The sequence below is a fragment of the Lepidochelys kempii genome, chromosome 1 (assembly GCF_965140265.1).
Source record: "Lepidochelys kempii isolate rLepKem1 chromosome 1, rLepKem1.hap2, whole genome shotgun sequence".
In the NCBI taxonomy this organism is placed as follows: Eukaryota; Metazoa; Chordata; order Testudines; family Cheloniidae; genus Lepidochelys; species Lepidochelys kempii.
The window spans coordinates 294,200,203-294,215,878 of NC_133256.1; the positions used below are offsets into that span (position 1 = coordinate 294,200,203).

At 38.9% G+C, this 15,676-nt stretch overlaps 1 protein-coding gene across 10 annotated transcripts in view; it reads left to right on the forward strand.

Moving 5' to 3' along the window:
* The window catches only part of SCAF11 (SR-related CTD associated factor 11), a 68,006-nt gene that overhangs the window by 37,253 nt on the left and 15,077 nt on the right, over positions 1-15,676 (forward strand). For 9 of the 10 annotated variants that reach the window (XM_073327979.1, XM_073327981.1, XM_073327980.1 and 6 more), the window contains 5 exons: positions 2,706-2,803; positions 4,424-4,488; positions 7,040-7,095; positions 11,851-11,948; positions 13,182-13,271. In XM_073327979.1, coding sequence (XP_073184080.1) covers positions 2,706-2,803; positions 4,424-4,488; positions 7,040-7,095; positions 11,851-11,948; positions 13,182-13,271 — 407 coding nt within the window. Of the gene's footprint in view, positions 1-2,705; positions 2,804-4,423; positions 4,489-7,039; positions 7,096-11,850; positions 11,949-13,181; positions 13,272-15,676 lie in introns of those variants that run through there. The other variant, XM_073327987.1, reaches the window with a different exon arrangement.

Consider the following 15,676-nt stretch of genomic DNA (forward strand, 5'->3'; position numbering starts at 1 on the left):
TTCAGCCTCTCTTACACTCCCTGAGTCTTCACCAATTGCGTGGTGTGGTTACTATATATCAGGGAATCCATATCTTCCTGTACCTCAATGACTGGTTATGAGGGGCAGATCCAGAGAGGAAGTTCTCACTCACATCAGTACCACATTGCACTTGCTTAACCATCTGGACGTCATTCTAAATGCTGGAAAGTCAGCTTTGGCTCCCACTCAAAAAGTCAAGTTCATTGGGGTCCTTAGATTCCACAAGATCATTCCTACTGATTGACTGCTTTCAGACAATTTGATGGGTCTGCCTCAGTCTGCAATCTCTGTCTTCCATGACAGTCCAGGTGTGTCTGAGCCTATGGAGGCACATATCCGTTTGCATGCAGGTGGTTCAGTTAGCGAGGCTGAACCTCTGCCTCCTTCAGATGTGTGTCAACATGGTCTACCACCCCAACCTTCGTTTGCTGGAAAGACTAGTTCATCTCTCTCCGCTAGAACTAGACTCCTTACAGTGGTGGATGTGCCCATAGAATGTTTGCCTGGGAGTTCCTTTCACCCAGCCCTCACCCACCTAGTAAGTGATCACCAGCGTTTCCCAGCTAGGTTGGGGGGCACACCTGCCTTGCTGAAGGTACAGGCATTGTGGTTGAAGCGGGAGGCCTTGCTCCATATCAACATGCTGGAGCTTCAGGCCATCCACAATTCATACTGTGCCTTCCAGTACTGTATAAGACACTCAGTGGTTCACTTGCTCACCGACAATACCACTGTGAAGTACTGTGTGAACAAGCTGGGGAAGCACATTCCAGATTGCTCAGCCTAGAGCGGGGTCTCAAACTCAGTTTACCTTAGGGCCAGTGCCAGTCCTCAGATCCTCCCAGTGGGCCAATAATGTTACTGAAGATGGTGTTCAGAAAAGAAAACGTTTATATTGTATTTTTTATTTTCATTTTCTTAGAAATAATAACTGTCATACAACTTCATGCAATTCTTCGCCTGCCAGTGTGTTTAGTGTTTGCCAGGCGCCTGGCAATGCTTCAGTTCTGTGAGTTTGTTGATGTTTGACCTCAGTGGCTGAGCAGTTGAAACCTTCAGGATTGCAGCAAGGTGTGCATCAGATAGTTGTGTTCGGAATTTTGACTTGTTTATATTCATGGTGGGGAAAAAAGTGACGCCTCCATGGCTGACTCTGCCTGGCGACTAGTGATGGTATCACTGTCCCCGAGCCAATGGGAGCTGCATGGGGCGGTGTGGCTGCATCTTTCCTCCGCCGGCAGCAGTGGGGAGGTTCTCAGGCTGCAGATGGCCCTCAGGCCGGGACTTTGAGACCCCTGGCCTAGAGGCAATCAATCTGTGGCAATTTTGCACTGAGGAGGACATTACTCTGATAGCTGTCCACTTACCCTGGGTTCAGAATCATCTCACGACCACCTTAGCAGGTATTTTTCCCTGAGTCACGTGTGGTCCCTGAAGACTAGTGTTCTCCAGGTTGTCTTTGCAGTGTGGGGCATTACCATGGTCAATCTGTTTGCTACAAGGGAAAACGGGAAATGTCAGATGTTCTGCTCTTCGGGGGGGGGCTCCGTCCAGGCTCCCTCTCAGATGCTTTCCACTAAAGTTGGCAATCAACTCTCTTGTATGCCTTGCCCCCAATCCAAGTCATTCCCCAGGTCACCGTCAAGCTCAAGGCGGATCACGCGAAGGTTATCCTCATAGTCTCATTGCATGTATGAAGGCAGTATATGAGATAGCTTCGGCTGTGCCTCCTCAGCAGGTACAAGCTCATTCGACGAGAGCGTAAGCAATGTCAGTAGAATTCCTCAATGACAGTTCCATAGTGGACATTTGCAGGGCAGTAATGTGGTTGTCCATACGTACATTTACAGACATTATGCTATTGCCGCATCTTCCAGAGTGGACACAAACTTAGGAAGGGCAGTACTACGATCCCTACTTCAGTAGACTCATAGTCCCACCTTCTGGAAGGGATACTGCTTGCAAGTCACCAAGGTGGAATAAAGATCTGCATCTACTCAAAGAAGAAATAACGATTGATTACTGTAACTGGTTCTACGAGATGCGATGTAGACATGTATTCCACTACCCACCCTCCATTGCCTCTGCGTCGGAGTCCCCTTATATGGAGGTTTGGTGCAAAGGAACTGAGGCCACTCGGGGCAGCACTGCCTTATATAACCCCAGGGAGGTTCCACAGCCATGAATTGTGTGCACCATCCCTCTGCAGGTACCGCTAGGCAAAATCTATGGCTCTGGTGTGCTGGGTGTGCACACACCTAAGTGTATTACATGTCTGCATCACATCTCAAAGAACCATTGTAACTGTAACTAACTATTTCTGATTGGGAAAACATAATGCTGTTTTTTAACAAACTTGGATGGATAATAATGGAATTACTTGCTATGAAAATCTGAATCTTGACAGATTATGTAACCACTTTGATATTGCAGAATTTAAATGCATGATTGACAAGGCAGTAAGTCCTTATATATCAAATTAAGATTTATAAAAATACCTGACAAGACCTGTACATTTTGAGATCCAAATAGCTATCTCTTACGGAAGTTTTTCGTACTTTCCTAGTGGAGCTTGTAAGATTCAGGAATAAATAAGTCCTCATTCATTAGTTTTCAAATAATAATTTTTACACATTATACTGTGCGCTCTAGTTCCAAGACTGACTTCATTTTTTTTATTGCAGGTTCAGGAGAAGATTCAACTAAGGGAGAAGGGAGAAAAAGAAAACTGCTGCTGCAATAAGGAAAAATATTACCACATGAATACAAAAATCTTTATGAGGTTGGTTGTGCTCTGAATGTAATATGTGGTAATATCTGAATCCCAAATATAAATATGGCTATCAAATTTACAGATTGGAGACAGTTTTGAGCATCTTTTTCAATTTTAATAAGTTTTAGATATGGAGTGCAAAATGTCCCATTCTCCCGTAAGTGGTACATAAATTTGATAATGATGCCGTGTCTGCTTGATTGTAGTAAATATTGGATAATGGGTTAAGAGTCACCATTTGCTGTTAACCATTGATACCTGGGCTGGGAGGTTCTTCAGAAGGCAACTAACTGCATGCATCTATGCCTTTGCTGAGTAATTTTATCAAGGCACTAAAGAAATATGGGTAGATTGCAGTGAAATTAAATTTCTAATATTTTCATGATTCTCCTTTTAATACAACCTATGAAATGACGTGTAAAATAACTTATGAATGTATATAGGCTGATATTTTCAAACCAGGTTGGGGATTTAACACATCTATTAATTTTAATGAAGGGGATGTATGGCTAAATCACCTACACTGCTTTGAAAATATTAACTTTAGATGTATAATGGATATGGCCCCTTTTGGGGAAAAGCACTTGCCACCAAAGTAAAAGCACTTCCCCTCCATTACCTTGCTAATGGGATCTCTGGCAATACAGTCAGATGAACATAAGTCATCTCTTTATACATTGAAAGAAACCTGATCATGGTTAAAACTGGTGCATATGGCATTGCTTTAAAAAAAAAGTCATTAGCTTTTACTGATCCATATGGAGGAAGGGATGCTAGTGTCCTATTAAATCTTTGGTATATTGTAAAGTCTCTACACCATTGGTATAAGCACTAGTTTGGTGGTGTAGCGCTTTACTTAACTCTGTTTATGGTTCTTACTTCCATGTCTAAATGAGCTTATTCAACAGCAAAATAAATTGACTATAAATTAATCTATGAATAGAACAGTGAAGGAGTCACAATAATACTTTGCTGACTTTGTTGCTTCTGATTTCATCTAAGTTGTGATTTCAGAACTTACAGTAGCTCAGAAAGCAATTAGCAGCTGTTTCTCTGATATGCAAGCATGCAGATTTAAATATTAAAGTTTTATGTGCCAAAATATAGTAAGCAAATTCACCAAGAGCTGTATACTGAATTCTTAAAATAAACTAGCTTATTTGAAAACCAGCATCGATGTATTTTCCAGAATAAAGTTTTAAATTCCCTTTTTAAATTTCTAAAACTATTAAAAGATTAACTGCAAAGTTTTGCTGAAAATTAAAAACATGCGAGATCTTCACTTGGTGCTCTTTGAAAAAGCGTAACAAATAAAATAGTCTGTATACCCAGTACATTGTTTCTCAGTGGTTCTCAAATTGATCTAATAATTGATAATATAGTGAAAGTTTTTTGATTCTTTGCAATTATAAGACTAATTGCTTGAAACAGGGCCAGTTAATGCAAAATTTTGCATTGCAGATGATGTGAAGTTGCAAATCTTGGCTCTGGTCCTGCAGTCTGATCCTTAACAATCCAAGTGCTTTAAACCTACCAAGGTTTTAAAGCTCTTTAGGGCAGTGACTGTGTGTGTCTAGTGCAGTAGTACCCATAGGTGCTATTGCAAATAACTCTTCATTAATATTACAGAAGGGATGTACGTGCTGACAAAGGACCATTAATAGAAAAACTCTGTAAAGGTTTGAAGAACTATAGTAAGTTGATACTTTTCTTTCTCTTGTTGTTACTTGTAGAGCCACCCCCATATTCTAGGATTATTTTCTTACCTTCGTTTTCATAGTTCTTTTAAGATTCTGTCAATCTTGTATCATTTACATGTACAAATGGAACCCATCTTTCTATTATTCAGAATTTGGATGTAAAGGGAAAACTTCTGGTTTTGGTAGAACTATATATACGCTATACTGTGTAAGTTAATATGAAAGCTTTCTTTTTAATCATAATGAAACTGGCGTATATCACAAGTGAAATGGATTTGGTTTCAACCTACCAGGTGGTGTTCTGCACCATGGAGCCACTGCACAGTTTATCAGAAGTCAACACATTGGTAGTCTCTGCTAACAGGAAGCCCACAACTAGGTTATAGCAGTTCAGAACTGAGTTGCTTTAGCAGTATTTGGGGGGGACATTTTCAGAGAGCCTTTCTCTAGTTAATAGTACCAGCATCGCTTTTTTTAAGAGCTTTATAGTTCACAAAATTCAGCCAAATTTTGGAAACTGTAGCCTACTTGGAAAAAGGCCATTATCAGGTAGCTTAGAAAGTAAACAGTATTGAAGTGATTTTAAAAAATTATTAACCTAAGGTGCTACAACAGTTATTTTAAGAAGTTTCCTTTGCTTGACAGTAGCCATTTAATCTGATATAATGTAGAGACAAAATTGCAAGATGACATTTTCTTTGTTATATTTTATTAATAGCTATAAATAATAACACTTAAAGTTGGCTTGTGATATTGAAGTTGATCTGTTACAGTACAGCTACATTGCAACAAAAAAAAAACAAAAAACACCCCCCCAAACCTTAGCACTGAGTCTCAGAGCCCATGTTAATTGACTCAGGTTCATGGGCCTCGAGCTGTGGGGCTACAAACTGCAGGTCAGATGTTCAGGTTTAGGCTGGAGTTCGGGGTCCGAGTCCCTTTAGGGGGAAGGTCTCAGAGCCCAGGAACCAGCTCAAGCCCAGGCATCTAACCTGCAGTTTGTAGTCCCACAAGCCCAAGTCAGCTGACCCGGGCCAGCCGCAGCTGTGCCATGGGTCTTATTGCAGTGTAGACATACCCTTAGATTTTCTCTTGAAGTGATTGGAAAACATTCTTTTTATCTGGTGGTGAAATGCAGGCTTTATGGACCTTCACAGAGCTTCAAGCAGAAGGCTTAAATCATCTGCTGTGACCTTCTGTATATCACAGGCCATTAAATTTCACCCAGTTATCTTGTACTGAGCCCAGTAACTTGTTTAATTAAAAACATACCTCCCAGAAAGGCATCAAGTCTTGATTAGAAGACATCAAGAGTTGTAAAATCCACTGCTTCCCTTGGCAGTTTGTTCCACTGTTTAATCATGCTCACTGTTAAAAATGGGTGCCTTATTTCCTGTTAGAATTCGTCTAGCTTCTACTTCCAGCATTGGTGCTTGTTATGTCTTTCTCCACTAGATTAAAGAGCCTTTTAGTACCTGGTATTTTCTCTCCATGGAAGTATTTATACACTGATTAAGTCACCTCTCAGCTTTCTTTTTTATAAACTAAACACACTGAGCTCTGTAAGCCTCTCATTGTAAGGAATTTTCTCCAGCCCTTGAATCATTTTTGTGGCTCTTCAAAACCTCAGAACTCCCAGTACAATTAATGGAAATGGTATACATGGACAGTTTGTTAAATCAGCCGTGTATCTTGACAATATTGTCAGTTTTTTCAATAATCCATGAGTTCACAAACCCTTTCATAGTGTTGGCCGTAACTAAATAGAAGAAATATTGTGTCATTGATCCCTTTTTCTCTCTCTCCCAATTTTGTATCCCCTCTCCTCCCACTCATTATTGCATATAATCCTGGTGTCAGGTATAGCAATTGCTGTGTATTTATTGTATTTTATTCTTTCTATTACCGTCATATTAGGAAAGTGGTGTCGTATTTTTCACTGTCTGTGAAGGTAGTTTAGTGGTTGGAAATAAGGAGAGCTATTACTTTGACTAGCTCGATCTCTGTGGTTTACAAGCAGTTGGTCCATGGACAAGTTTAAGAATTGCTTTAATAATCTATTTCGTTTCTAAATAAAAACTGAATAACTCTGGTAATTTGGAATGCATAAATTTAGTTCTATAAGCATCTCTCCAATTGACTGCTGAGAAATTCTTTGTGGAAAAGTATATATCACAACATAAACCTAGTTTGATCGGTGTGCCTCTCTCTCTCTCTCAAAATGAGATTATATGTTTATATTCTGATTTATATAAATTAATGGACTACTCAGTATTTCATTTTCCAGTCTTGTATGCGCTAGTAGCAATTTCTTCTCAAAGCAGTTCCCAACAATTTACTGGTTATTCTCTATAAATTACTTCTTGGCTCTTGCCTGTAACAGTTAAAAAAAAAAAAAAAAAAAGTAGTAGTAGTATTTGGAGAGAGTCTCACTTGACAGTGCATATTATAATGCTGTTGCATTAATGCTCTTAAACATACAATTAAAAAAGAGCAAAATGTGTTAAAATTTAGACCAAAGCGTGTCATCTTGATTTTTGCACAGGTGGTATTTCAGATGATGAAAGAAATAAGGAAACTGCATCTGTGAAGATAAACAAGGTTTGTTCAAATAACTGGAGGAAATATCGTGGTTGAAACTAACTAGGAAGTGAAAGTGTCAAGTTTTTTACACTGTAAATTATTTTGAAAGTTAACTTGTCTGTTCTATCTAAAATACTGCATATCTGTAGTTATTTAAAAAAAATTAGCAAGTGATTTAAGTAATACTGGTTATGTGAACTTTGACAGTCTGCCTGCAATACAGTTTTATACTGGTCCATTTTGTTCACTTACACTAAAATGTCACAAGGGTACCCTGCAAATACCTAAAAGTAAGTTGCAGTATATTTCCAAGTCTTAGCTTGTGGCATCTGGAGAGCTCAAAGAAAGGTCTTCTCTAAAGAAAAATAGCTTGGAACTTTATCTTCTCACCAACTTGCAGCATCAGCCACAAGCTCTTAGGCAGAGAAATTAAAATATGAAGGCCACGGAGAGAGGAATGCCTGAATCAGCAGATGTACTTAACCAAGTAATTTGCTATGCGAATAAACATTCAGATTTAGAAAAACTCCATTTTTGTGGGATTATCTGAAGATAACGAATTAGTATCTTCCAGTTCTTTTGCTTTCTTTGTATAATTTAATGTTACACCAGAGCTTCAGAGCCAAGGTCACAAGAAGCCATGAAGTCTCCAGCCAGTTTCTTCCTTTTCATCGCTAGCTGTGGTTATAGAGACCTTCACTCTGTGCCCAGAGTTTTTCTTGGATTTTGCCTAAGAATTCTTTATCTGTTAGTTGTTTTTAGACAGTTACATTTTTAAATAGTTGTAGGTTTCTGTATCATGCATAGTTTAGGTTTCATGGCCCCAGTTTTCCTGATGTAAGATCCACATACCTGGTGTCTGGTGGGCCTTGAGGATATTTGTTTTCTGGATGATTGTTTCTTGTGTTGGGCCTTTACCTCTTGGAGCCCAAAAGTAGTTCCAGGCTTTCTCTTCCTGTGATAGCCCCCACAAGCCAGGTCTTTTGATCTGTTTGGGGTCTCATTCCCAAGCAGATATCAAAATTATCATTCATCCACTTAAAAGCATCTGAAGTCCAGGGAAAAGGCCTTTGATGTCGGATCAGCCCCTTAATCTGGCTCTGGGATGGATGAATACTCTGGGTGTCCAGTCCTAGTGCTGTTTATTATACCATCTTTGGAATAATCTTAATCATTGAAGCTGAAACCTGTTAATAGAAGGCAATATGCCACATACATAAGGTACCCAGTCTTTCTGCAGCAGAAATCAATAGAAAAAAGACTCCTATTAGTATCACTGGAAGAGATCCAGAGCTCAGAATTATCCACAACAAAATTATTTGTTGTTTACTTACAGCACCTATTTACTTTAAATATAGCTAGTTTTCACGGATATTTAACTATGGAAAGAGTGAAAAGATGGTAAGCAATTGAGACTAGGGGTTCTATCTATACCGTCACAAGACATTGTCCTAGTGCAAGTTTCCATAGCAAATACATCCTTTGGTTTGACAGTTCTTCAATCATCAGTACTGCATAGGTCCTCACACCTTCCTCCTCAGTGAGTACTGTCTCAGTTACCCATAGTGGAATACACATAGGGAGTTGAAGAAAGAGGTTCTTGCCTTGTATGGTAACTGGGTTCTTTGAGATGTGTGGTCCATGTTTGTATTCCACTACCTTCCCTCCTTCCCCTCTGCTTCAGATTCTTGACTCATGATTTGCAGTAGAGGAGAGGCAGCCAATCCACACCGCCCCTTCTACTCTCAGTTCAGAGCACAAGGAGATGAGGAGCGTAGTCACAGACCAACAGATACTGCTAGCAAAAAATTTTCAGTCTTATCGCGTGTGTAGCCCCAGTGAAATGCAGGTATGGACCACATGTCTCAAAGAACTGCAGTTACTACACAAGGAAATGACCTGCTTTTGAATTTTCCTTTTATTTAAAAAAAAAAAATTAAATACTTGAAATTGAAACAAAACATTAGTTTTGCGTCAAACACATACTCTGTTGTTCACACAGATCTAATAATGAACACCAAATAGACATGGAAAAAATATCTTCAGTGGTTACACATTAAACTTCAGGAATTTTTTTTTGTATTGTTCTCAAGTGAACAACAGCGTCACTTTGTAGTTTTCAGAATGTTTGAACCATGAAATCTTTACTCTTTGGTCCAGGGAAGAGGGGAATATGGATTATTAGGGCTGTCAATTAATTGCAGTTAACTCATGCGATTAACTCAAAAAAATTAATCGCACTTTTAATCATACTGTTAAACAATAATAGAATACCAATTGAAATTTATTATAAATATTTATGGATGTTTTTCTACATTTTTAAAAATATTGATTTCAGTTACAACACAGAATACAAAGTGTACAGTGCTCACTTTATATTATTTTTTATTGCAAATATTTGCACTGTAATGGAATGGTGGTCGAAGCATGAAGGACATATGAATGTTTAGCACATCTGGCACGTAAATACCTTGTGACACCGGTGCCATGAGAATGCCTGTTCTCACTTTCAGATGGCATTGTAAACAAGAAGTGGGCAGCATTATTTCCTGCAAATGTAAACAGACTTGTTTGTCTGAGTGATTGGCTGAACAAGAAGTAGGACTGAGTGGACTGGTAGGCTCTAAAGTTTTACATTGTTTTATTTTTGAGCGTAGTTAATCTTTTTATATAATTCTACTTTTGTAAGTTCAATTTTAATGATAAAGACCTTGCACTACAGTACTTGTATAAGGTGAATTGAAATACTGTTTCTTTTGTTTCTCTTTTACAGTGCAAATATTTGTAGTCCAAAAGTAAATATAAAGTGAGCTCTGTTCACTTGGTATTGTGTTGTAATTGAAATCAATATATTTGAAAATACAGAAAACATCAAAAGTATTTAAATAAATGATATCTATTAATATTTAACAGCGCGATTAATTTTTTTAAATCACTTGACAGCCATATTGATTATCCAATTTTTAATCTGGTGTGCATTTATAAACCGCAATACTGGGCTGTTGAGTCTCCTGCATTGTTGGGTTATTCATAGGCATAAGAACTCTGAAATCTGCCTCCTGTTGCTGTTATTACTGAGACTTTCTTGTAAGCAACTGTGATTAAACTTTTATGGTTCATTTTTACTAAAGTTGGGAGAAATATTTGCTAGTGTAATACACATTTTTATGTTCATGTACTGTAGCATGAACTTGCCTATAAACTCTGCAATCAATTGCTGATTTGTATCATGTTTCCCTGAATTAAAAAACAAAACACAACTTCACAATTGCAAAAGCAAACTACCACAGTAATGATAAATTTAATTTTTTTACCTACTGGTGATATTTATTATCTAGCATCAAAAATGCGATGGACAATAGGAAAACGAAGTATGTACCCAAGGACCTTAGTGGATTTAGTTATCCCACCATCCAGAAACTTCATAGAATTTAAGTTCAGGCTGCTTATGTACAGAACTCATCATCACAATCACTGAAGAGCAAGGACATCTCCAATTTGGGCAACCTTATTGAACATGCTGTAACACCACACATGATATTATGCAATCACTGACAGACTCTGCACCTCTGCAAGATGGTTCTTGACACTTCTAACTTATTCAGCAACACAGTGGATGCACAGCATTCCTCTAGATTGTACTCTAATACAGAACCTGATCCTCAACAACATTGTAACATTTTCTGTGGTGATATGAGCAATTAATATGCGTAAGTGGTGGTTGTTCATGGGGAAACGTGAGGTTGGGGTTAGTTTTGCATTCAGAAGCGATTCAGAAGAATTTAGTGTCTTTTTGTTGGAAATGCAGTGAGCTGAGGCACAATCACTGAGAGTGTACAGACTTGGGGCTCTCCCCAATTCTAGGCTTCTCCGAAAAGTCTCATCCTCAACTCACCCCCCGTGTCCTGTTCTCCCCAAACATAAAAACACTTCTTCTCAGGACATAGACACCTATTCTCCCCCCATCCCTTGCAAAATCTGTTCCCCTCTCTGCTTCCTTCCTTGTATGCTCCTGTCCATGGTGCTGTTGCCTGGTTTGCTGGGGATCCCAGACTGCTCTGAAAGCTGCTGCTTCTCCTGCCCCTTTATAAAGCCTCTTCTCCCCTGCCCCACTGCAGATGTGTAGAATTCTGTATGCCCCACAGACCCCATCTGTCCCTACCTACCTACAGTCCTCCTTGCTCCCCAACTGCCTCTTTAGGGTCTCTGTGCTAAGTAGAACTGGTGACTCCAGGCAGGCTGACAACATTGGAGGAAGGAAGTAGCTGAATTTGATTTGTGCATTGACTTTTTCTAGCAAAAATGATGAATGTGATGATACCTAACTTAAGCTTTCTTAAACCCACAAAGTTTAAAACTTGTCATCTTTCTGAACTCTTTTGACGATGTCTCTGTGAGTGGGTTTGGATGTTCGTTGGTACCGTAGCTCATTAGCTAGAGGAGTTAGGAAAAACCATGAGACTGGAAAAAATTCAAAAGGGTCTAATTTTTAAATGTTTCCTGTACCAAAGCTAGAGAAAATCTGACTATGAAAAATTAAATTGGCCAATGAAGAGCATATGTATAAAACTTGGAGACTGAATTCAAACATTTGGGTATAAAAGTTTTAGTCCTGCATTAACTGCACATCTCAATACAGTTTTAACTATAAAGCCTCTGTAATATACAAATCTTACCAGTGTAATTTAAAGTCTATGGACAGTTATGTATTAAGCGCTAAAGATGCGGAAGATTTAGTATTGGCTCTCTTTCATTTACAATTTTATTTTGTAGCCCAGAAGACAGACCTGCTCCAATGAGTGCTTCAGAAATCATTTTTGCAATAGATCTCCTTCCACTGGAGAATCCTTCTCCAGCTATAGAAATGATTGGTGAGTATTTGCTAACGCTTTACCCAAATTACCATGTAAGTTTTAGCATTGTAGATGCTGTAATTGCAGTTAAGGGATGCTTTCATTTATATTTTATTACCCCCAAATACATGTAATTTTCTTACGCTCATTGCTAAACAAAAGCCTGCATTTTTCCTTTAAAATCTGGTATTGGAAATGGAGACCTCAGTTCAGCAATCCATCCCTGTTCACCAAAGCATGTGAGTACATGCTTAAGTCTCACTGGTTTGAATAGAATTTAACTACATGCTTAACTTAATGCTTTGCTGAGTTAGATAAGACCAATATTAGTTGACTCTCAGAATAATGAGAGAACACTATTCAGAGCAAGGGCAGAGTTTAAAAAAAAATTAGGTTGCTCATGCAGCAGAGAAAATCTTCTGTTGTTGATCTATCTTGGCACAGAGAGGAGTACTTTTCCATCTCCCTGAACCATCGTTTGCTAAATGGCCCAGTACTTTTAAGTCAATAAATAAGGAGATCACAAATATTTTGGGGTTGTTCAGGTGGGTGGTCATGATAAGGGAAAGTTTGGGAACTCATGATGCGTACAAAATGTCTAAAGAAAGAGAAAAATAATGAAAACCTTGAACACTAGTTGGATAACAAAACAGGGAGAAATTATATGTCATTATTTAGTACTGTATAACTTAAGAAATGCAATTCCTCCTCACTTGTCCCATATAGCTTACCAATACTAAATGTCAGGGTAACCAAGTTTCTTCACTCCTTAACCTCATCACAGACCTTTTCTTCAGGCTGTATATTTGGGAGTCTTCTAGAGGATTGATGAATGCTGAAACTCTACTCTACTCTTCTCTTGAGGAGTTCATGAATTTAAAGTCCCATACTCAATTCCTTCATAACCTTATGAGATGTAATCCAGCACATCACTTCCCAAACCTAATCTGTGTGTCTGTTTATGACCCAGTCAAAAGATGTCAGATATTGCATTCTGCTGTCATCTTAGTAATTCCTGCTTTTCCTTAGTATCATAGCTTAACATGCTCTGGGACATTTTTACTCAGTTGTATGTTCAGGTGGGTGGGCATGAAAAAATCTTGAAACTTTAAACATGTAGAAATATTTTAAAACTAATTTAGGAATAATTGCCTTTTATTAAATTTGCTTGTGTCAATTACTGACATGCATAATATCCAAGACTGGTATAATGCAAACTGTTTAAAAAAAGTTCTGAAATTTATCTTGCAGTACAGAACTTACAGAAATTCATACGGTGATCAGACAGAAGAGACGAGAACTGGAATTGTTGTCATCCTCTGTGTTAGCTAGAGTTCAAAGGTAAATAAATGTTTCCTATCCAAAGTGTTCAATGGTTTTAAGTGGATAAAAGTTTAAATGGATACTCAGATTTGAAATCACATTATTCAATTGTTAGAGAAAACTAAAATCTGTTTTCAGATCATAATTTTCTTCATTTTCACAGCTTATTTGCTACTTTTTATGTAAATTGAGACTTTTTATTGTACATCCTGGTACTTGCTTTTCATGTGCATCAGTGCAATAACCTCGCTGTGCACTGATCTGTGAGCCTACATGTGCCATTTTTCATACGTGTGAGTTTAATTTTAGTTTGCATGATTCAGGGAATGTCAGTGTTTGTTGTTGTTTATTTTTAGAATATTCTTCTGATTTAAACGCAGACTACTAAATCTCAAGACTTAAACCTCAACTTTAAACCAGTTAGGCTTAACCTCTCCCATGATTGGTTGTGACTTTCTTCAACTTGGGGAGGAAAAAAAATCCACATTTTTCACCCCATGGTGGATAAAAAATGGGGGAGATGGATGGACCTTGACAGTGTTAGCAAATGAAACGCAAAGCACATTCAATTTCAGTTTCTTCTTCTTTTTCATTGTCTCTGCCTATGACAGAGGTAGGCAGACTACGGCCCGCGGGCCACATCTGGCCTGCGGCACTGTCCTGCCTGGCCCCTGAGCTCCTGGCTGGGGAGGCTCGCCCTCGTCCCCTCCCCCGCAGTGATGCCGCCGTGCCGCTAGCACTTTGGCCTGCCACTCCTGCTGGGCAGCGCCGGTGGTGTGGCTGGCTCCAGTGGGGCTGTGAGCTCCTGTTGCTCTGAGCAGCATGGTAAGGGGGTGGGGGGTTGGATAAGGGGCAGGGGGTCCTGGAGGGCAGTCAGGGGAGGGGGAGCAGGGGGTGGGGGGTGGTTGGATGGGTGTGGGAGTCCTGGGGGGGCCTGTCAAGGGGCAGGGGTGTGGATAGGGGTCAGTGGATGGGAAGCACGGGGGGTTGGATGGGGGTGGGGTCAGGGGAGGGGTGGGTTGGAGGTTCTGAGGCGTGCGGGGAGGGGGTGGGGGCCAGGCTGTTTGGGGAGGCACAGTCTTCCCTACCCGGCCCTCCATACAGTTTCGCAACCCTGATGTGGCCCTGGGGCCAAAAAGTTTGCCCATCCCTTGCCTATGACCTTTTAAATTTTGAGATCAGTTATACTGGCTGTGTAATGGAAATGTTCTATAGCTGCTTTGAATAGTTCCTCAGTTTTGTTCTTGTGTGATTCCATTTCTTAATTAGATCAAGCCAGATTTCACTGAGACTGTGCCAATAATGCCATCAGCTCATCTGTCAAATCCCTCCAAAATTTCCTTCAATTGCATTTGTAAGTTTAGTGTCTTTCTGTAGATTCTTTTGAGTATGCTTGGTTTTTTGCATTGAGCAATAGAGGACTTTGATCGAATTTTCACACGCCCTTGGTAGTTCAATGCAAAGGTAGAGATACAATTTTCCTGAGAGCTCAACTGAATATGATTGCAAATGGGAAGATGGAGCATCAGTCTTTCATTTTCTAACAGCCAAATAGGGTGATAGTTGTTGCAGAAGTCTTATTTTTGGACTTCAGATGTGTTTTACGAGTGTGGTAAGTGTTACTACTTTATCAAAAAGACAGTGCTGAACACACATTCATCAGAAATTTTCAAAATAATTGCATGAGGAGTTCTCTCATCTTTTTTTTTCTGTCTTTCAATTCTTTGTTTTCTGAGCAAATGGGAGAGATTTCTTAAACTTCCTTCTGTGTGCTTAGATGACATACATAATCAGCAGTTTGGACCACTTTTCTGCTGTTTAAATTGAAAACAGAATCAACATAATTAAGAATAAAATGAAATCCCTCAACAGATGAGTGTAACTGTTAATCAGACACAAGGACTAACTCAATACCTTGCATTAATATCAGTGTTGATTATTATAGTTTTTCTTTTTTTCCTGTATTTTTTTCTCTTGCAACTTCTAGTGCTATACTTAAGAGTTATTCTGTCTGGTGGAGTAAACTCAGGGAAAAATACTTCTATCATTTCTTTAAATTACTTATTTGCTATGTAGAGGGCTATTTTGTTTGCGTATCACAAGATTGCAACTTTTTTGTCAAGTTGAATTTAAGCCTGTCGTTTGTTGAAAAGTCTTATTGATTGATATTTGCTATTCTTTTTGTTTTTAACGAGAAAAGACAGCTCCTGATAAATCTTATGTTGTAAACCTGCTGGAAGTCTTGGAACAACATTTAACTTAACCATTATAATTTAGATGTTTACTTCATGTGCTGAGAATCATGATAGTATCAAAAATGTCATTTACAGAATCCTCAAACTCACCTTTGTTCTGCTTTTCAATTTCATTAGAAAGTTTAATTCAAAGTCATGCTTGATGTTGAAGAATCCAAAAAAACCCAT